The following is a 23,699-nucleotide window of genomic DNA, read 5'->3' as shown; positions in this document are numbered from 1 at the left end:
GGAACCGTAAAACTGCACGACTCACATTTTCTGCTGGAACGTCCGCGAAATTGGACGACAAGCGTTTTCGTCTCGTTAATGTGCGACTACGATCGAGATGAGCGTATCTAAACCGACGGAAATTAACATATGCACAACGGTGCACCATTGTTTTTTCATGCGGACCAGAGAATAGATAATTGCAAGACAACATAATGATCGACATCTATATAGCTGTTCAGAAAAGTGTACATCAATAGCGACAATTAGATTAGGAAAGTGATATTATTCTTTCGTGATAAAAAGAAAAGTTTTTAATTTCAAGAATAAGGTTACGTATGTAAATTTTATTGATTAAAACGTGGTAGGATTAAGTTTTGCGGAAATATTTTATTGAAATTAACTCGTGAATATTCGTTATTCGAAATACTTAAGCTTCAATCGAGCTCTTATTCTCTTTTAAATGAAGCGGAGAACTTTAGTTGATAAAATACGATTAAAAAAAATATTTAGTAGGAAAATGGAAGTTTACTATAAATTATATGAAAGAGTTGCTACTGTTATACATTCTTTTAGAACATCTGTATACTCGTTTATATAAAGAAATATTACGAAAGTAAAATCCGTGAAAGGGAATACTTTCGATTATTCGCCAGATCAGCGAATGTGGATATTATGATAGCTATATAATGTGTATGAAACTGATCGTGATTTATAGTAAAGCAACTATTTTTTTCCGCGAAACTCTCTCATTTTATAATCATGCGATCATTCTCACCTCAATATAACATCCACACATACTTCATCCTCCTCGCCGCGAATAATTCGCACAATTCAGACTTTGGGATATGCAAAAAAAAAAAAAAAAAAAAAAAATGTACATGCTTTTGCACTAAAACTTTATAAGACTGATGACTGATGTTTTTATACGAATATAATAAATGGCAGGATAAAGATTCCCCGAAATTAAAATTGCGTTTACATGTTTGTACGTGTAAGGCCGTGTGATGAGATATGAAATTGTAGATTTCGACGATAATTATTTCCCACCCCCCCCACCCCACCACGCCGATGTAAAGAGAGAAATTCGAATTTCAACTTAATCACGAAGCCAAACTTTTTCTACGAGGGCACGATATACTTTCGATTTTGATAATATATCCATAATAACGCCGTTGAACTTCATCGTACAGATAGATCGGAGTCACCCTACGAATAAAATAAAAATCGATGGTCGCACGCCGAACTTATACTCTCATCAAATACTTTCCCACTTGACAGAGATCTGTATGTTTCGCGGAAAATAAAATTAGAATTTCGAGCAAGACTATTTCGCTTTACAAAAATAGTGCCTTTTTTACAAAGACTTTGTTGTTTGTGCCAAGTCAAATCCAAAGGATCTGTAAGACGCACTGCCAGAGTATAGATTGGGAAGAGGGAGAAAAGGGTAAGCGATGGAAAAAGGGGAAGAGAGAAAAAAAAAAATAAAAAAATAAGAGAGAGAAAGAGCGGGGAGAATGTAGACTAGAGTGCGAGCGAGTGTGTGCTGCGAAGTTGTTAAACGAAAGACTGAGTATCAGCGTACGAAAAGTCACACGCGGAAACGGAATTTACTTTTACGTTAGGAATGTATCCGCCGCGAAGCTTTAGGCGGGCGCGAAAAAACGGGCGAGGAACTTTTTTCCGAACGAACGCGGATGGAAAAATAAGCCGAGACATTTTCGTGCGCACGCACGTACGTGAGACACGAGTGTGCACGCAACGCACGTACAAACGCACGCCCAATACCATTTGCCGAGGAATGTCCTCATTTTACAAAACTTACTTGAGAAATACCGGGACTAAAAGAAGAAGGGAAAAAAAAAAATGAAAGAAAAGAAAAGGAAAAAAAAAAAAATGCCAAAAGTGTTCGATTAATTCAATGTCGCCGTGGATCCCCGAGTAGTATCTTATTATACATATAGAACGACGAAAGCAAGTAATGTAAATGTGCTAAAGAGGTTTAATATATAATTTTAATTACGGTTGCCCATATACATATTATATGCGGGCGCAAAAGAGGCACCGTTCTTTTACGCTGCTCGTTAATAATCGTATTAACATCTACACGACACTGTACACCGGAACATAAATTTACATACTACACGACTATAATATATTACATATTATTTACCCCCTGCGACGAAAACCAGACGTATGACTCTATCTCCCCTTTGTACATATATACATACACACGAGTACATATGTCTAATGTAACGTTAATGCACTAACAGAAAAGAAAACCTTATTATTTTCTTTTTTATAGAAATAACGTTAATTAACTGATAGTATTATTCCTGTTGCCCGAGTAGTAGACGTACGGTCCATATTATTATCTAGAAGATAGCTCGTTATCTAGTTATTTTTAATTTCACCACGAAACGTTAATATCATTATTAAGATAATAATAATAAGAATTATTACTACTAATACTATTGCTATTTTATTATTATTATCTTATTAAAAATAATTCTTCTTCTTTTTTTTTTTATTACGATTATTATTATTATCATGATGTTGTAATTATTATTATTGCGGTTATTGCTCCAACTATTACTCTATTATTATTATTAATTACTATTATTAGCGTTAATTATCTATTATTGTCGTTATCAGCAACATCTCCACTATCATCATACATTGTTGTCATCGATATCACCGTTGATATTTTATTATCGCATTTAAATTAATGTACGAAACTACTTTGAAACAAGTGCACGCTATCGACTTACACGTCATGTTTCGCATAACTTGGAAAAATTATTAGCTCTTTTTTTTTTTTGTCTTATTCGACAATCAAGTTCGAGTTATTTATAAGAGGAAAATCATTTACTCCATAAGTATATTTCTCTGACTTTGTCTTGGTCCTTCGACTACAAATTTTAGCTTATCTAAGAAAATTGTTAATAATATATTGATAAATATCTTACAGTGTTTTCGGTAATATTCCTCATTGAATTTTGCCAACATATTTTATAAGTGTGGAGTAGAAAATTATTCGAATTTCATATGCAAAGAACTGCAAATTGTATAGAAAAATTCTTTATAATCTTTTTTTCTTTTTTTAAGAAAAAAAAAAGAACGTAAAATACGGTCGCGGAAAAATCACTGTGTAACAATGCCGATATTTGCACGTATGTTCTAAACGACGAAGAGAATATTTCAAAGAACATTTTCAGGTTAAATGATATCGTCATAAATTAATGCACTGCATTTTTCGAAATCCGTGTTTCAATTAACGATACATTGTTAAGAGGCACGTATTAAGCGGTAAATTAATTATCTCTTCGTATACTTTCCATACATTTTTTTTTCTTTTTTTTTTGAGGTGCGAACTATTCTTTTTTTTTTTTATTTTTTTTTAATAGTTTTCGTCCCTAACATGATCTCGTTTTCTATATATTTTTCGAATTTAATATATATTTATATTATATAAAATGTAGGAGAGTTCCGTATTCAGAATATTTCAGTTATTTTCATCAAGATCATTCTTTGCGCGTTTATCTTATTTGTGTATCTTTCAAAGATACATAGGTATATTTCGTAACTTAAAATTATATCACCGTGGCACTCGATTTTTTCCTATAAACTGAGGTGCAAAATTGTAATATTCATAGCTGTGACTAAAGAATTAGAATCTATACGAATGCTTTTGCATATTATTTACAGCGGGTATTTCGTATTTTAACAAACAATATTTTACGTTCGTAGCAACTACGTGTCTTCATATCGCAATTATGTTCTGAGTACGGATCTTTATTTACAGCTTAATAAATGCCGAGTGTAGTTACCGCCTTTCCTCACATCTTTTTCCCTATCCCTCAGTAATTTCGGATGCGTGCGCGTGTGTATTGACGACGACACATAATGCGTGCCTCGGTAATGTCAAAGACCGTTGGGTAGCCAATTTATCTCATGGATGTCAAGGTGGATGTCCCAATTACCAGCAGTGACATAATTTAAAGCGTGACAAAGACACTCATTGTTTTCTCTGATATGACATTCAAAATTGCTTTAATATCAAATTTATTATTAATAATTTATCACATATCAGTAATATAATTAAATATTTCTTTTTTTTCTTCAAGATAAACGTTTCTTTCAAATTGAAATTAATTTTATTCATTACATACATTTATAAATTTACAAAAATAAATACTTTGAGATAATTATAACGTTGTGCTTTTATTTAGTAAAATTTATATTAAATAATACGCATGTAAATGCCCGTGCAAAATTTCCAGTTATGTCACTCTGATTATCGGGATACCTATCTCGCTCATCTTTCGCGCACCTCTCCATAAAAAAAAAAATAATATTTAATAAAAAAAAAATTAAGCGGGGCATTATGCGGCTTTCGTGGACAGCCTTCTGCTCAAAGTACACGTTACCATACCGTCGAGTACAAATTGATCTTGTACCGCGATACCACTCGGTTACGAAATGCGAGACGAGTAGAAGAGATAAATGAAGTGAGAATCAAACCTAATCTTCGTCAAGCGGATGAGAAAGATGCACGCGCGATAATACGCTTCTGATCTTTTCCCCGAGCGAAACGAGAAGCGAATCTCAATCGAAGGAAACTGTCCCTCTAGTTGAATTTTAATTTAACAAAAAACTCACTTGCAACGCGATGAAATTTTCGCGTCGGATAGGTAAGTGGCCATTAGCACGATTGCGGTGTTGAATAATTTACGCATTTTGATTACTGGCCTACGCGATAAGCCCGCAGAGTCACTTACGCGATATCGGATAGGATTCGGTTGTTCCGAGCACAAAAGCGGGAATGAAAGGAAGGCGAGATCAGAGTGTACGCGTGAGATCGTTATACGTTAATTAACGGGCCGATACCATTCTCGGGAACGTTTTCCCTCGCGCGTTTATCGTAATCGTTAAAATCAAGGAGCCTGTTAACTGCAAAGATTTATATAACTCGTAGTTCTTCCTCGAGCATATATGAGCGATGAGACGGGAAACGATTGAGTAATATCAATAATAAGGTGATAGAGTGACGAAGAGGGATGTAAATAAGCGGAGTTGCTGGCTGTGCTGTGTAATTGTTATAATGGCAATATGTTATATATATAATATATATATATATATATAAATATTATATATATATCGAATTTGCGAGCCCGACATTACCATTAGATTTCAGGGGGAAAAAGTTGCTACTGCGAACTATTGACCCGTTTTCGAGCCGCATTAAATAATAAAACCTTTCATTATACGCAACAACATACCCATATACACATACATACACACATACACACTGCCTGTTTTTTTTTCTTTTTTTTTTTTCCTTTTTTTTTAACAGTTTGATATAACTAGGAAAAATTGTACATAAAATGTATAGTGTGGTGCTCAAGGCACAAAAGATAGCATCAAATTGATCGTAATGTGATCTTTATGCTTCTTCTACCCACTTCGACCCAAATTGCAAAATATTAACTCGAGTTATGTCCAAGATTTGGCGTGCATTTTTTTCGTGCAGTCTCATGAAAATATATCTCCTTCCGTTAACGACATTGGCTTTAACGCAACTATGTAATCGTAGGAAAAATGGTGCATATTGAATGGAACATTAAGTTAATCTACACGAAATCATAAAAGGAAAAAAAAAAAAAAAGTAGCTGTACCGTCCGAAATACATCCTTTTGTACGATTAACCGCACATTCGAGAGCAACCAAAAATTTATCACGCTTGTGTACATAAGAAAAAGAAAAAAAAGAAAGATTTGTACGTAGAATACCGTCTAGTAAGAATCACTTTTAAGTCATTTCTACTCAACTTTCCTTTGGCGAACATTTCTTTTTTTTTTTTTTTACCGAAAGACTCGATCGCAATTTTTATTCCGATCGGATTCTCCACCTGACGTTGTAAGAAATACTTTTTCATGTAATAAAAGGACCGATAACGAGGGGAATAAATTAAAAAAATAGATAAATAAATAGAAAAGAATTGATAAACTTTTACAACTGATGCGCAAAGATCGATCGCGCCAAGATCACCGAGAAGAATGTAATCGTAAATTACTCGAAGAGGAAACAATACCGTTTAAAGATTCTTTTTTGCGAGCGCCTCGTAATATTAGCAATATATTACTATAATGTGTTATACACATAACAGCTATGTCATAATTATATAATAATTTACTTATGTTGTAATTAATATTTGATATTATATTGTTTGCATATGGTAATATATTATTAATATTACTGTATAAATAAATCTTGTTGAAAACATAAAATGCTACTGGAATGTGTATTTCTTTTCGACGATTTCGAGATTACTCAAGCTTCCCACAGAAAAAGACATCGCGAAAGACAAAGGCCGTATATCATATAACTCGCAGTATCAGCTTCTGCGCTACCGTGAATTTCGTGTTGGAAAATTCGTTTCATAGTGTGCGCGTGAATTAAAATTTGATCGCTCCTACATTCAGCATTCGCTTTTTTTACTTTTTTATACCGAGTTCGATTTAGGGATCGTCGTTCGTTTCGTCGCGGTTAAATATCGCTTGTGACGGTGCGTAAAAATTGCGAGAGTAACGTATACACGGGAAATATTTAGTGTATTTTTTTAAATATTTTTAAGACGATAGATTTTTTATGCAGAGTCTTAGTACTGAATTTTCTGCGAGCTCGTACGCGGTGTAAAATAATTTTCCCACCCAAAGTTTCAACAATAATAAGAACAATAAAAAGAAAAGTAGACAAACGACTCACCGGTTGATGCGCAGCAGCGGAGTTGGTAATTATCTGTAACAAAAGAGAATTTTAATTATAGACGTGCTGACAATATTCACAGTTGAAAAAAAAATTTTTTTTTACATTTCTAAATAATTTATTAATTAAATAAAAAAGAAAAAAAAATTCTTGTGTTATTAAAAGAGCTGTGCTATTAATTTTATGTAAAGAAATAGACGCTTACCCAGGGGTTGCTCCGCTGGTGCCCGATGCTCTTCCTGAGCCTGGTCCTCCTCCCAGATGGGACGTGTCGAGTCATCCCTCCGCGCACAAGTAACACGCGTACGCGCCCGATAAATTACAACCGCGGGAATTAATTATTTATTAAACGCTCTCGCGAAGTTAATGTACGGTACTCGCGTTACATTAAGACAAATCGTATATTGAAAAATCACGCCCGACATACTATCGGCACTCCCGGACAACGGCCTACGAACCGGCTGCCGTTCGTATATACTAGTTTCGGCGATGCGGCACAATAATCCAGGTACGGTGATCTGTAACAAATAAAGAATCGAAATTGTAATACGAGTAATTCAAACGAGTTGGTAACTTGTAAGAAATATATGTATTGTGCTTACCCTGGGGTTGGCTTCGTCGTTGCACGACGCCTGTCCGAGGCCTCCTCCTCCTCTCAGTAGGGACGTCGAGCCGAGGCGTCCTTCCGAGGCTCTGGACCACTCGCGGTGGATTAAATTCGCGCGACCTTGTTCGGCGTTCGCGAAATAAAACCGACTCCGGTTCGTTTGTCGAGTAATGGCGGCGAGGACGCGTCCAAATTTTCAGGTGCTGAAAATTGATCCTGAGTAATTTCCACAAGCAGAGGATGGACGTCAGAGAATAATTTGCGTCGAGGTTGCATCGTTGCTCGTTGAATTTGCGTGGAACTTTCGGCGCGACACACTTTCTTCTTTCGATCAAGTGTTGCGCGATCGGCGACCGAGGAGGGAGAGAGAAAGAAAATGTCCGTCGCAGGTTCACGGTTCGGCGTCGCACGACTGTCCTTTACCGAGGGCGCTCGAGCTTTGCTTGCGCATCTCACTCATCTTTTAGGTAGGTTAACGCGTTCGCGAGAAACTCCCGAGTTACGCGACCGACTCGGAGAACGGAATATAATTAATCGAGGAATAGACTCACTTCGCGAGAAAGCAAGATGATCTCGGATGCTCCATGCACGGAGAAGATGGACGGGAGAAGGATCTTTCGTCTAAATTGTATCGCAATCTATCCATTATGCGTGAGCCGATCTTCCGCAGAGCTCCGTAGATCCTTCGTCGTCGACCGCAGAGGACTGAGCAAGGTGGAGGCGACTGCGTTCGTCTACGTCCCGTTGTACCGAGCTCGGAGTCGTACGACCGAACTCGACCGAGCGTGCCCGAACTCTACGCATCTCACTCACTTTCTAAAAAGATCAACGCGTTCGCAAAAAATTCCTGGGTTACGCGACCGGCTCGGAGAACAGAATATACTTAATCCAGGAATAAACTCACTTCGCGAGAAAGCAAAATGATCTCGGGTGCTCCATGCACGGAGAGGATAGACGGAAGAAGGATCTTTCGCCCAAATTGTACCGCAATACATCCATTATACGTGGGCCGATCTTCCGCAGAGCCGCGCAGATCCTTCGTTGTTGACCGCAGAGGGCAGAATAAGGTGAGGTGGCTGCGCTGCTGTACGTGCTGGTGCACAGCTCGGAGTCGTACGACCGAGGACGCCCGAACGAGCCCGAGCTTCGTTCGCTTATCTTCCTCACCGTCTAGATCTGCCAGCAACGACGTTATTTTTCGACAACCATACTACGCAATATAAAATAAAATATCCTGAATAAAGCAATAAAAAAATCATCTGTCCTAAGTCCTTCCTCTTCTGCGAGAAATCTTCTTTTCTTTCATACTAAAAATAATTTTTTACAACAGCATTCTTCTGATACTAAGTAATTCGATCATCGGGAATAAATGATTCATAGTTACGTTTATGTTTCATGACTTTTTTATTGAATGATTCTAACTGTTATCAAGAAACAACGTTGTGTCTGTCGTACATGTTCAAAAACTGGTCTTTATTAAAACTTCTTTTTTTATGCGAATGTAATCAATGATATCGGTGTGTGTGTACGTGTGTTCATTTTCCTTTTAATTTGTAATGCGCAATCTTTCGCGTCTTGAAAACGTGCAGGTCTGTTTGTCAAAGCTTGCAGCTTCTTTTCTCTTCCCGACCTGCACGCTTTTTTAGTACAAAGAGGCGCATCTGAAACGGGCAGACCTCGCAACGTGAACCGATGTCAATGCTCATGATGTATTTGCTAAGCGAGCTCCATAGATTTCTCGAAAATTATCGTGCACATTGAAACGTGGATTCTCTGATATGATTCGATAAAAAATTCTGCGTACGCGTGAATAAACATTTAATATATCGTTATAAATATGTAATGCGTAATTACATGGACATATCGATACTCCGTACAACGTTGTACAACAAGAGCCTGCGATCGGCGCAGCCGATACACCATGAGAGCGATACGGTTACATGAGAATATCTTGCTTCGTTACTTTTTCCAGGCCTCGGACAAGACGACCACTCGTAATCCGCACTCGCAGATCATCTGTTTTGTTCATAGAGAATTGTAAAATCAAATTATAGGCCTCTTAACGATAGATAAATAGGTATTGTAATCTTAGAGTCACAGAGATTTATAGCAGTCTCGTTAGATAATAATAAAAATTATCTCCTGTTACTGTGATGAAAATTAATTTCATTCAAAGAATAAAAAACAAAAAGAAAAGAAAAAAAAAAGAAAAATAATCCCTTAACAAAATACTATCTTTTAACATCTGTATGTTTTCTTTTTCTTTCTTTCAACTTATGATTTAAATTATTATCTCTCAAATTACATTGTCAATTATTATAAAAATATAATTAAAATATTATGTTGCTATGTTTAACTTAGCTTGCTAATGTGATAAAATTATAACAGAGACAAAGCGTTCTTTCTCGTTTCCTTTCCTACGAAATACCTATAAATCTCTAGGACTCTTATAAACTAAGACGGTGTATCGTGTATAATATTTTAGGGGGTATTATTAGCTAGGTATAGGTAAACATTGCCTATGTACAATCGCAACAGGGTTGCGCATACTACTTCTTGGCAATCCTAAGTAAAGCTTACAGTTTGAATAAACTTCTTTAGGTAATTATGTATTTTTTTTTTTTCGTTTTTCTTTTGTAATAAGTAAGTAATAATTCTATTAGAGAAATAACAGTACAATATTCGACTGTACTTGTTATCATCGTTCATCAGCCATTTACATGTTACATTCTCTAGTTTAAAGTATCCTCATACATCTCGTGTACGTTTTGGTTCTGAGAAATAATTAGGATAATTATTTTACTATTATAACTGGCCAATAAGTATCTGCCACTTTTCTTATATTATTATTCTATTTACCATATATACAAATAATATACAATAGTCGCGCTTAATACAAGTAATATTAAAATCTAAATTTCAATAATTATGGTAGTTATATGCATAGAAACTTGACTGTGTTCTAATCATTCGCTGTGTGCTAGCGCCGCACACTAGTGTATATATGCGTGGTGTGTAAGGGTATACATACACCCGAACACATTTTTTTATATAAAATCTGTATAATCTACACGAGTCGCTTTAAGTAAATCTTCTCTTTTAATCACAAAAGATACAAACGTTTATAACCACTACACAAGCAGGGAGAGGAGGAGGAGGGGTCTTGGGCAGTATCACTCTGGCAGTATCTTTTTTTTTTTTTTTTCTTACATACAGATACCTGATTAACATTCTTACGAAACGTTAAATCAGTTCACTGCTAGATTGTGCAAGATATACAGAATTTATTTTCGCATGCTGAATCACGATGCGAATGTAATCATTGTGTAATTAACAAGTTCAAGTATATTATTATTACTGCACATAATATAAACTTGTGCACAATTATTCTGTAATATATATATTTTTTTTTTCGAACGATTTTGATTTTTTTTCTTTTCTTTTTCCTTGTATAAAATTTGATTATATATGGATCGTACAATGAACAATTTTCTCAAGGCCTTGCGTAAATATTGCTATTAACTTCATACATAAATTATATTTTTAATTATCCAACCGACGTATTTTCTTAGTTTAAAATATACAAATGGATGATAACAAATGTCTAATCGTAATACACAGAAATTTGTCAATGTTAAATAATAACAGTTCAAAAATATGTTATGTATTAAATTATCATATATCAAAATGTGAAAATAAATTCTATATGCAAATATTCTGATGTATCTTCAGAGGTTACAAACTTCACCAAAATATAAAGTTTAGAATTTTTCTTTTAAAATTTTATATATATATATATATATATATATGCATCGGAAATTTAAATGAATTATACGACACATAAATTTCAAGATAAAAGATTGTGGTTCCAAACTGTAACTTGATAATTGTGATAATGTGATAAAAGAAATTTTGCAAATAATACGTTTCAAGTATTAAAGTTTTCGAAATATTAAATGCATATGTGCACACGCATTTTTTATCTTCGTCATTTATTTACAACAGTCAAAATATATAAATATACAGAAATAATCTTTGTATGAAACTAAGCGCTCCTAAAATCGATAAAATTATTACACTTTTAAAAAGAGATTAGTTAAGTCAATGTTCCTTTTCAAGTTCCTTTTTTATTTCATATTTGTCATTTTCATCTCGGGAGATACATCACATGCTTTCATGAAATTTCCAGTGTGAAGCCCGATATCCCCTAGTATAATCATTTTCATCAGTTACACTACATCTAAAGGAAAGGAACACTATATGCACAATATCCATCAATAGGCGGGAAGGTTCCCAGCCGATGAATATCTTATTCTTATCTCGATTTTATTTACAAAAGTAGGTCTGTACAAGTATCTTTCTATCGCGACATAGGTCTATCATAGCCTTGAATGCGAATAGACCGGTTTAGTATAAAGACCTTATTGCAAGAACAACTTTGAAATATTCCAAAACGATATAATTTTTCTTTCAAGTCAGCATTGAAAATAATTCAAGTAAAAAAATTGGGTTATATTAATTAAAATGTTTTATTTTACTAAAGTAAAATTAATTTTAAAATATATATAAATGCAATTCTCTCTCACAAAGCAGACTTAAAACAAATTAACAATGATCTTTGTGATATTTTCTATTAATCACCATCACGATTTGCGATATAACAGCTGAATATTCATATTGTTTAAACATTATGCTGTTTTAAAGTCGTTTCTGGAATATTTGCCCGACATCTTTAATGTATCTTAATTTTTTTCCCAAAAACATTGTTTCTAATAATATATTTACAATATCAATAAAAACTGCAGCCCATGCAATAACGTCTTTACAAATAATATGGTGTTTGTATTATCGTTAAAAATCATTTTTAACCCTAGCCTTTTAACTCTAATTTTAATAGGAATATTATAGTTATAACTAAGATTATTTGTACCATTGATTAGGTGAGAGCACCCCCAGTGACCCCAATTTAATTTAATTCTTTTTTACCGTAAGCGCTCATATACAACAGATTTGTGAATTTATCATCCTGTTAGAAATAAAAATTGAATATTTTGTTCAATTTTGTTCATCACATAAGATTTTAAAATTCTGCGTGAAATTATACTGTAGTTTGAAGTGAGATGTTCATTCCTTCATACTTTATTATAAAAGTAAGGGGTCACAGTTTGATTACATCTTTACGAAATAGTCACTCGCCTTTTATCTGAATATTTTCTTATTCAAAAAGTGCCAATATGTCATCGTTAGAGGAAGGATTACCACTGCTAGCGCCGCTACTAGGTGGAGTGTTTAGATCCGGAGGATCAAGATACGAGAGAAGTTCCATTGCGTCAACATTGTCTGGTAGAAGCTGTAATAATAAATAAGATACAATTAAAACAAATTTATAAAATATTCCAATTAACGAAATATATTTTTTAGATTGTAGAATATACTGTAGAAGAATAGCCGACGGTGTAATTAATATGATGTAATGAACCTACATTTAACGCCTCTTGGCCGGTACCTTCACCATCTATTACTGCAGCGGGATCGAAATTTAAGTCCGACGGTATATCCGCAGCAGTATCGTTATTTAATGATGTACTTGTATTGCCAGAGGTGTTATGATTTCCCGTTGATTCTTGTGACGCAGGTGGAACGCTCGGTGGTCCACTGGCACCGCCAGCTGGCGTGTGAGGAGTTGATTGTGGAGTGTGCGGCGTATGAGGAGTATGAGGCATCTAAAATACATAAAACATCGTATTTAACATTTATGAATTTTACGTACTACATTATCATTACTCAAACGTAATCGATGTTGCAGCAAAACGTACTTGGTCATTAAGTGATTTCTCCATAGCATTGAGAGGATCTAAAGAATTAACAGATTCATTTAAGTGTGAAAGTGGACCCGTTCCACTGACATAATCATTATTGCCGATAGTATTTGTCCCAGAGTTTATCTCGTACGTTCCGCCGGATGTGTTCCGGTGATTTATGCTGTTATTAGGATACGTGGAAGATGTGTTATTCATCATCGAGCCGCTTACGATACTATTCATGTCAGGCGGTATGTAAGGACTCATAGCTTGATTCATATCCCAATTATTCATAGTTGGCATATTCATACTGCCTGGCGACATGGCTTTAGTCGTTCTTTTACAATCGCTTTCCTCTTCAGATTTAATACCAGTTAAATTCTTCGCAGGTTTCCAATTAGCAAGGGAGTCTATCGTTACTTCGTCAACTTCCGTAGTATTTAGTGTATTTAAAATACCCCACATGTACTGATCAACCTCCAAGCCTTCCAACTGCGCAGATTTTCTGTAAAATACGCAACAAATTAATATATTGCATTTTTCTTTTTTTAATCCAATAAATACATCGAAGTAATAATTAATAATTTAATTATACTTACGAGCATACTGGACATCTCCAGTTACCTCGTTCACAATTCATTTGCAAGTATGATTCCAAATCGAAACACTGTATATGCTTGCATTCATGTCCTCTAGCTGGCAGTGTAATGCGTTTGTGGGTAATAGGACATTTTAAGAGTACCTGCACGCAATAAGATGCACATGGCTTAAAACATTATTGAAATTTCGTTACCGAGCCACGAGATTAAAAAAAGAGTTTTTAAATGTCTTTATGAATGTTACCTTTAGTGCTGTTTGTTCCACCACGTCTTTCTCCGATTGTATACCGTTATTCGACAGAGTATTGCTGAAGTTTCTTTTGATTTTCGCTATACAATGCTCTGCCGTCAACAGCCTTTTACGTAACAAGCCATGAAGTACACTTCGCACACTAGGTCGATGAACCAATTGAAGTACAAATAAGTGAGACTGCAATATAAGACGATACATTTTCTTAAGAACTGTGTAAAATTGTAACTTAATTATTAAATATCGCGTTCCACGCAAGTATATTTAATTAAATAAGTAAAATTCATCTGTATAAGACAAAACTTGTGCAAAAATTGTATCAAAGATTTGCATCGCAAGGAATATCCACTTATTCTCGAATTATGTAAATGTTATCATTTAATTATTGATGTTCTCAAACTTACACAACAGCATGCGGATACGGTAATCTGTATTGTGTTCCTTCCTGATTGACAGACGTCCTTCAAGTAAAGAGGCTTGTGGGAAGCTTTGTTGTCTCCGCGATCGATCACGAGGGGAGTTGCGTTCACGGAAACTTGCACACTCGCCGGCCAATTCGTGTTCATCTGTCTATCTTCGTGGTGGAAACACTTGAGTTGTAGCTCCAGATCAGATCGCCAAACTAGTGTCTGATGTACCGTGGACTTTAGTTGGAACACATGATTGCTAACAGCCAAATTGTGTTCTAGGCGAAAGGGTGGAAGAATTATGCCGTCTCTTACGGGGAATGTTAGTCTCAATTCATCATCTGAAAAAAAAGATCAAATTTTAATGTAATCGTTTTCGAGGCACAGATATTAAAAAAAAAAAAGTTATATATTATACAATACATAATTAAAAAATTAAAATTCTTTTTATTTTACTTTTAATAAATGCTATTCTTAAATAAGATTGTTCTATAAATATAAATTTCGAACGCAGCTGCTATAATTTACAAATCTTAAAGCGAGCCTTACTTTGAATGCTGACGGGAGATTTCATTTCGTTGAAATTAGGCTTAATGTCCGGATTCGGACTGATGTAAGGCGGCATGCTGGTGGCAGGTGTCAACGGAGGCGTTGGATTACCGGGGATGGGACTGTGCTGATAATTCACATTGCCCCCGTTCGTCGATCTCATCGATACCACGTCTTGTTGGTATTGACTGGTTGCCACGGCGGACGCGCCGTACGACGCGTTGCCGCCGCTATATCCCGCGTTTGACTGATGACCGACGAACTGGTTACCAACCGAGGTAGGTGGGACCATGCAGACACCGGGAACGCCGTTACTACCGTAGCCGTATTGGTTTGCGGCCGCCGTCTGAGACGGAGTATTGTAAGCCGGCGCCGATTGCCTCATATTCGTCCCTCTTATCATCGCGTTGGGCCCAAAACCGGTCGCCGTGGGGTTCATGCTCTGCATCGACTGATACTGCTGCTGAAAATTCGGCCTTGCCCCGGTGGGATAAGTATTCGGATAACTCGGAGCGGCCGTCATGCCGTTGAAACCTTGCTGCATAGCCGCCGGATTTTGCGCAGCGTACGGAACTTGCTGCCGCTTCTGTGCCATATGCATGGCTGGGTTCGGATAAGGCGCTAATCTCCGCGGATAGCCTTGATGCGGCTGAGCCTAGAAATACAGAGATACACGTTATTATCAAGAAGACATAGGCGCGCCTTTCATCAGCCGAGATATAACGCTAGATGCGACAAAACAAAAAATCGTAGTGCAAGATTGATACGAAATACAATATTAATAAATTTCGCTTGTAAATTATTTTTTAATAAATTGCGGCCGAGATGAGGTGCATTTAAATAGCCAAGTTGAGCTTTAGATAAATACCTGCATCTTGTTCATTTGCATGTTGTTGGGTCCCATCATGTTGTTCATGGCTACGTTACCCATGTTGCTCATGGAGTTCATGGGTGTCATTCCGTTCATAGCATTCATACCGGTCATACCGTTTATACCGTTCATTCCTCCCATTGTCATAGGATTCATCGAGCTCATGCCATTCATACTATTCATCGAATTCATGGAATTCATAGTGTGCATCGGGCTCATCGTGCCCATGCCGTTGAAGTTGTTCATCCCAACTGGCCCCATTCCTGCCATTGGTCCTCTTTGGCCGTACCCCGCGTTGTACGTTTGGTGGGGTATTCCATGTTGGCTCTGCATCTAATAACAACGATCAACGTGAATTTCTCATATTAGAAGCTTGTAACATTTCAAAGAAATAAAAATAATTTACAAGATACACTTGTTAATGATTATTTTGCTCAACAATTAAATACACCGGCGACTAAAGTATAAAATTTATCTCTCTATTACGCTCGTCGTAAAATAATTTAATTAAAAAAGGTTGCGACTCTAACAATCGATTAAAACTTTGAAACTAATTTAACCGTAAATCACGCCTGTCGCATTATACGAAAATGCTGTAAATCAGCCGTCGTGACAAGAATATTTATCTGAAATTTATCATCCGTCTTGGCGTGTAAATTTTTTTTTTTTTTTCCTCTATCTCCATTTGTCTTTCTGTTATTTTATCTTTCGACGTTTTAACCGCGTGACCGCGAAAAAGAAAAAAGAAAAAAAAGAGGAAAAAAAAAAGCTAAGTCAACGGTGAAAGGATCCAAACGCCGAGGATCGTATCGATTCGCTAATTCGCGTCGCCTTAGCTATTACCGGATAACGCTCCGTGATAGCGGGGTTTGTTTAACGTATGAATCAGAATATCCCGTTTGATCGCGCGCTATTGATAACGTGAGCGCTGGCTAAACATTTACCTGATTGAATTGCGAGGGGATGTCCTGGCGGTCCTGCATGGCCACCACGCTGGCAGTGGCGGTGGCCGTAGCGGAGGCAGCTGCTACCATCGCCGCGACACGAAGTGGCGAGCCACCCCTTCCGTTTTGGGGTGGCACTGTGCTATGATAGCCGGATGATAACGGCTGCGCCCCGACGCCAATCGCCGCCGTAGCTGATAGCGTAACACCACCGGCGTTTCCCTCCCCCCCCCCTTTGCGGCTGGAAGTATGAGCTCCTCTTCAGGTCCTCGCTCTTTCTTCCTTCTACCCGATCAGCCTTCACGAGGTAGATGCGAGACGCGCTGGCTTATTGGCGCACTGAAAAACAGAGAAACGGTGTGACTCATCTTAACCCTCCGTCGAGATAAAATTATCTTTTTGGAGAATCGCGTCGCGCGAGCGATGCCCGCCCGCCCGCCGCCGATCGTTATAGAAATAACTGTGCGTTAAGAGAAACTGCGGAGTTGGCGTATCGGGACGAAGCGGCTAAAGTGTTACGCAAGCGTAAGCCATTCGGGCTCTATTTGAGTCCTTTTCAAAGCGGGCTAACAGTGATCGTTTTCAATTACATAAACTCGACTTTGCCGTTATAAATAATTACGCGCAAGTGGAGAGAAAGGAGAAGAGAGAGATGGCCAGTATGTATGCGGGTGCGCGCCCACGCCGTCCTTAATATTGAGATGCGTTATACGATAAATGATTTTTCATATCGAATTCTATCGGAAAAACCTAATTAATGATAAGCGTAAGCATCGATTAGTTCGTCCGATGTTAGGTAACTTGCGGACTAACTTAAAAAATTAAAATAAATAAAAATTAATAGCGAACACGTTGCCTCGAATTAATTCGAAGTGACTTACAATGCAAAATAATACGCAACGGGCGATAATACATCGTCAATCATACCGGCGAGAGAGTTAATTCGGTTTAAATGGCAGTGTGAACTTTTGCATTTGCGACAGAAACTGGTAACTTAGTTACAGCTCGCCAAGTCAAGATCATACTCGTGCAATCGATTCCCGCTAGGAACGAATAGATTTATGCCAATCGATATAGCCTGTTTGGCGCATTGCAACGGATCTTTATTTCATAATATCTGCGACGTAGTAATAACACACGTTGGAATCATTCACGATACTTTAATAATTCGAGAAGGTCATATTTCCAACTTGGCGACGCCCCCGCGCAAATAAATTCAAGTCTGCGTTACAGTTTTGTAAGAAAAATTGAAGATTTTTTTCAATGGAACGAGGAAATTTCCCGCGGCCGGTTTCCTGAATCCAAAGAAAAAAAAAAATTCAATAACTGCATTCACATGTATATAGCATGCGGGTATAATATACATATGTTGTAAACTCATTTCGTACTATTTCCACGACGCCAAGAGTGAAATGACCAGCGACGGTACCGATTAATTTTTCATAATTCAATAGGCGACTCTGTGTATCTCATACATGTTCACATATGTGACAAAAGACTTTTTTTATATTTTTAGAAAAATACTAGCAAGCGCTTTTTGAAGACAAGCGACTTGATCAATTATTAAAAAAACAAAAAAACAAAAAAAAAATGATTTACTTATTATTTAAATTATTTATTTCACATTTTCGTTTCTTTCTGCGAAGTTTAATTTCTACAACGAGAACGGTTCATCAGCCGTCTATGCTAAGCTTGTCAAGTGTCTTTAAATTCATCGCGGACATTTTATTAATTTTTTTTTAATAAATAGAAACATTGATACGTGTCTCTTCGAAGGTGGCCGTACCCGATGTCTACCCCGAACGAGCGAGGCGTGCGGCGACCAAACCCCGATGCCGTGTTCCCAGCTGGTCGCGACGCCGCGGCGCGTAGCCCCCATCGCTTTTCTGTGGGAAATGCACGTGCTCGCTATTCACACACCGCGCCACGCCGCGCCGAGCGGTGCGCGTATATAATACGTGCCTTACCCCGACGTGTTGCCGAAGAGCACACACATATACGGCCGCCGGGAACCCGGCGGGAAGCGAAGCTCTTCCGCCGATGCACGATTTCCGATGGGCCCTCGAACGTTACGCCGCAGGACACTCCCGCGAGGGAATTTTTTTCTTTCGTTTTTTTTTTTTTCTCGCCACCGTGACGAAACCTAAGACACGTACGGGACCTGCGTGCGAACGTCTTAAACGACGAAGTGTATCCCCGAGAACTCGCAACGTCGTAGAACTCTGCGGAAACCTGTTTTTGGATAATCGCGGTTATTTAATTTATTTATTATTAACATTTTTTATTTTTCTTTCTTTTTGGTAAGAAATTAATCTTGGAAACTATTACGACGAGACGCTCATCTTTCGAGCCGTGACGGGAATTATTAGTCGTACCGGAGACAGAGTGCAACAGTTTGCGCGTGAATGTTACCTGTCGGGACGGCAGCGTGAAGGAGCACGCGTGCGGCATGTAGTATGTCCTCGCGATATCGGATTACCACGTGCGTACGGCGAGTTTTGCGCGTGCTCGCCGTAATACCGGCTTTTGCGCAAAAGCAGAAACGCGTCACAAATCCTTATCTGACGTTACCCCCGATTCTCCGTTGCGTAAACTTTCACGTGGTTACGACATATCGATCACACCGCGTACATGCCGTATGCGCGGCTATTCCGAAACCACCGAAATCGTAGCACATCTCCGACCGCAGGCGAATGAGCAGCTGAGAAAAATTACCATTAATTTAATCGCGATTCTGGATATTGGAAATCAAAAGTCGAATTTTATAATCGAGATCTCGTCCGCGAACACGCGCCTTCTTCCACTCCGCTTGATTTTATTATTAGTGTACTAGCGCTGTTATTCGGTCGAAGATCATTTTTTATCAACGCCCAGCAGCTATGACGCTTTCTCTAAAATTTAATTTTTAACTTTAATTCAACTTAATATATTTGTTAAATAAAAACAATTGATTTAACACTGTTCCTACAATTAAATAAAAATCATATTTATGACTTTTTGCTTAACGTCCGAAATTTTATTTGATACGAAAATAATAATTAACAAGAATATAAAAATAATTCTCTCGAAAAGAGATCGATCGAGTTAACAAGCTTAACGTTCGCGTATATTTTTCTGATGTATTGGAGCTTCTGATTCGGAATGCGCAAAGCTCCAGTAAAATACAGACGAACAAAGTTTATGCGCCGCTCCTTCGAGAGACAGGTCAATACATGTTTCGCGATTCGGGACAAAACTTGATCCGCACTTGGCGATTAGCCTAGTACTCAACGAAGAATCGGTATCTCGAGTACGCTTAATCGAATCTTTCGGGTGTTCGCGCACCTAATGGGTTCGTGTTGCCGATCTCATCGGCAGATCTAATCGCGCCTATTTCATCAACTTTTACGAGCACCGCAAATCAGGTGGCCCGACGGGGTCCGGGGCTCCGGGCACGTTTTACAGGCAGCGGGCGCGGGCCGGCAATTTATTTTACCGCCGCGTTCGAGCGTGAACGGTAAATAATCCATGCGCAATGAGACGCTAAAAGGAAATCAATGCGAACGAGTACGCGGCGTGGAGACCGAGATACATCTGTCGATCGCTTGCAACGCGATTTTTTTTTTCTTTTTCTTTTTTTTTTTCTATTTCTTTTTCCTCGCAGCCCGCCCGCGAATTTGAGAGGCCCCTCTCTTTCCGCCCGGTCTCTCGTCGCAGATTGGCGGAGGTCTTCTGCGCACGCTGTCCTCGAGACGTGATTATGACTCGCTCGGACAAAAACAAATTTAATAGCCTTCCCGTTGTATTCAATGCAACGGGTACGGGAGCGACGAATACGCGCGTATGTTGCCGTCCGAGCTCACGAGGGGTGAGATTCGGGGACCTTCAACAGCCCGGGGAATTGTTAGGGAGACCGATCCGATCGATTAACACGTGCGGCTTTAAATGTTGGCAGCCTACAAAGCGATCTGCAGCCTTGGCGATTACAGCCGATATTGCTAACGAGCCACGTAAAACTAAACAAAAATAATTTCGACGCGCTTTTTCGCGGCTTGTTAGCGCCGATAGTCAACGCCGATAATCGGAAATCGATCTCCGCGCGCTCTCGTTACGTGTAAAAAAGTTCAATTTTGCAATAACGTCAGTCAAGAGAAATCCAGAAATTGAATTAAAAATCTAAAAAAAAAAAAAAAAAGAAAAAAATGAGAGACAAAGTTTTTTAGTTGACACGGTCAACACACGGCCGATTATGTTTATAATCGAACATTGTTTCAATTATTTTTTAAACTCTGCGCTTCAAATGTAACATGGCCCGGCCATTGTTCTTCCCGTATCTACGTGCGTTTTCAATTACAAAATAATTTCCATCCAATCGTGTCTACTGTATAATATTCCGTTTGTCACCCGAGCATGTTCGACGTTTATCCTCCCCAATCTGCCAGCCGAGCACAGGGCGCACAGCGCACGTGTTTTTTTTTTTTCTTTTTTTTTTCTCCTGTGCGTGTAATATATATGCACACACAAGCATCCAGATATAGCGCTCGCAGAGAGGGAGCGATTCGGAGGTTGACGTCATCCATGTCCCACCCCCTTTAAATTCATGCTGAATGCGACTACGACCGACCGGCCGACCCAGCCTCTGCCTTTTCCCTTCGTTTCTCTTTTCCCTTCCCGCCGCTGCTGCGTTCCGTTCTCCTCGCTCTCGCCGCCGCCCCCCGTTTATTCGACAGGCTGGAAAAAGAGAGCCCGAGAGGAGAGAAAAAGAGAGAGAGCGCGAAGGGGTGGAGGGGAACCCCTCTGTAGATCCCGCAACGGGTTTCTATTCTCGGATGTCAATATTTCGTCAACTAGAGCCCACTCGGCGCACAACAAAAGGCTTCGCCCGGTACGGCCGTTGCTATAGCGTGTGAGAAAGAACGAGGAGCATGTATGCGTTTTATAAGAGGATGCACGTCGAGCGGAGGAAGCACGCGCGCGCGGCTGTGGGGATCGAAGTGCCTGGATTGCGCAAAGGGCGAGGCATTTTCGGCTACGTGGCTGGAGTGTAATTTCGTCGAGGTTTTTCAACAGATATCTACGGGTACCGCTGGTCAGGAAAAAATAAAGGAAAAAATAAAAAAATAAATAAATAAAAAACCACAGGAAAAATATTTTAAAAAATAACGAAAAGAACGGAAATTTAGATCGCGCATCTCGACGCCTGCATTCTTAACGACGCAGTACTTCCAACGCTTTTAACGTTGCGCGATAGTTAAATTTCAGTCCGTGAACTGAGACTTCGAACTTTCGACAGAGGATCCTCCTCTCCGGCATTTTGAACGCGGGCGATAGATGTATCTCCGGAGATCTGAATTCCCGGGCGATACGTTTTCACCGGCTAGTTATTGTCCATCCCGAGCTGCTGAGGAGACGAAACCGCCGGGGGAGTTTTCTGCACCCGGCTCGCAAAGGGTGTCTCGAATTTATTTCGACTACGTTTCTCGGAGCGTCCCGACGCGATGCCGCTTTGACAACGGCGACGAAGGCGAGCAGTGTCGCACACCGGGGGGAATCCTTGTACGAGATAAATAAAACGAGCCTCTCTCTCTCACGGTCGCCGCCGACACATAATAGCCGCGTTCTCCTCGGCCGCGCTCTCGCGTATGAACCTCCGCTCTAAGGTAAGCGAGCGCGGCCAGCATCGTCTTTGATGCATCGAGAGCCTAGACGACAAAATGGTGACACCAATAATAATTCCGTGCAGTAAGAATGCAAGTAAAGAAAAAAAAAAAAAAATGTTTTTACAGGAGCCAAGTGGCGTCTGCACGAGCAACGAATAACTTTTCTTATTTCTAAATTTCTCAATAAAACATAGCCCGGAAAGAGGACCGCGTCCCGTAATAATAAAAGCACTCGCTTCTGCGAGCGATTATCAACCAGCGGCGCGTGTGATAGCGAATGGATTAGATATAATACGATATTGTAGCTTAGCGGGCAAACATGGTGATCGGCGTACAACGATCGCCGAGTATTAGCTTGATGAAAACCAATGCCGATCGACCGTCGACTACGGGATAATCGAAATCCGTTAATGCCTCTAGATCGCCGCGCGATCGTACTTTCAAGTAGTATAGCCGCTCGATGCAGCGAATCCGAGGTAGCACAAAGAAAGCACTGTCGCGAAAGCGACTTTCACATGATGGAAGGTCCCGGAGGAGGATTGCAGGCCCCCGGGGCCCCTTCGCACGGTTTTGCTCTCGCGCTGGAAGACGATGCCGAAGCGCAAGAGAAAGAGAGAGAGAGAGGTCGGGTCGAAGGGGGAAGGAAAGGGGGGGGGGGAGAGTACAAACGAACGGCGGATGCCGATCGCAACACTTTGCTAAAATCAGGACAACGACGAGGAGGTGGAGGAAGCGGAGGAGGAGGATGAGAAACGGAGATCCGAAAGAGAGACGGAGACGAGACGAGACGAGACGAGACCGTTGAGACATCGAGCCCCGCGACACGTAAACAGGAGCGAGCGCCCGAGGTCGACTCACGGCGAGAATCGTGGGAGGATTCCCTTCGTTTCTCTCCTTTCTTTTCTTTTCTTTTTTTTTTTCTCTCTCTCTTTTTTTTTTCCTGTCCGTCTGCAGTGTGGGTGGGATTAGACAGACGGGGGCGCCGTGGAAAGAGGGGTGGACAACGGTGGAAAGAGGGCTTTGATCTCGGCAGCTGCTGCATCGCATCGTTATTTTCGGACGGATCGCCGAGACAAAAAACATTTTTGCGGGACGCCTATCTCCTTTGTAGGCCGGCGACGTTTACCTGAACGTCGATGTATCTACCTCTCATCTCTTGGTGTACGTCTCGACGCCGCGTTTCCCATTAGAATGATTTCCGCCGACGAGATCGCGAATGACGTTCGCGACGCGAGCCACAAGGAACACGATCTTTTAAACGGAGGGATTCTTTCGAATTAGCGTT

The 23,699-nt window shown here is 39.3% G+C and overlaps 1 protein-coding gene across 3 annotated transcripts in view; it reads right to left on the bottom strand.

The window, feature by feature from the left end:
- Nucleotides 1-9,959: 9,959 nt before the first annotated feature.
- Nucleotides 9,960-23,699, bottom strand: part of Tna (Zinc finger MIZ domain-containing protein tonalli) — a 58,424-nt gene continuing 44,684 nt past the window's right edge. For 2 of the 3 annotated variants that reach the window (XM_070655254.1, XM_070655255.1), the window contains exons 2-10: nucleotides 16,776-17,114; nucleotides 15,829-16,164; nucleotides 14,961-15,615; nucleotides 14,409-14,752; nucleotides 13,999-14,184; nucleotides 13,755-13,921; nucleotides 13,171-13,660; nucleotides 12,838-13,077; nucleotides 9,960-12,704 (exon numbers count right to left, since the gene is read on the bottom strand). In XM_070655254.1, the coding sequence (XP_070511355.1) occupies nucleotides 12,570-12,704; nucleotides 12,838-13,077; nucleotides 13,171-13,660; nucleotides 13,755-13,921; nucleotides 13,999-14,184; nucleotides 14,409-14,752; nucleotides 14,961-15,615; nucleotides 15,829-16,164; nucleotides 16,776-16,865 (2,643 nt within the window). In that variant the 5' untranslated portion in view covers nucleotides 16,866-17,114 and the 3' untranslated portion in view covers nucleotides 9,960-12,569. The remainder of the gene's footprint in view (nucleotides 12,705-12,837; nucleotides 13,078-13,170; nucleotides 13,661-13,754; nucleotides 13,922-13,998; nucleotides 14,185-14,408; nucleotides 14,753-14,960; nucleotides 15,616-15,828; nucleotides 16,165-16,775; nucleotides 17,115-23,699) is intronic. The other variant, XM_070655256.1, reaches the window with a different exon arrangement.

The sequence above is a fragment of the Cardiocondyla obscurior genome, linkage group LG04 (assembly GCF_019399895.1).
Source record: "Cardiocondyla obscurior isolate alpha-2009 linkage group LG04, Cobs3.1, whole genome shotgun sequence".
Classification (NCBI taxonomy): domain Eukaryota; kingdom Metazoa; phylum Arthropoda; class Insecta; order Hymenoptera; family Formicidae; genus Cardiocondyla; species Cardiocondyla obscurior.
The sequence above is the reverse complement of the archived record's forward strand: the minus strand, read 5'-3'. Positions and strand labels throughout refer to the sequence as shown.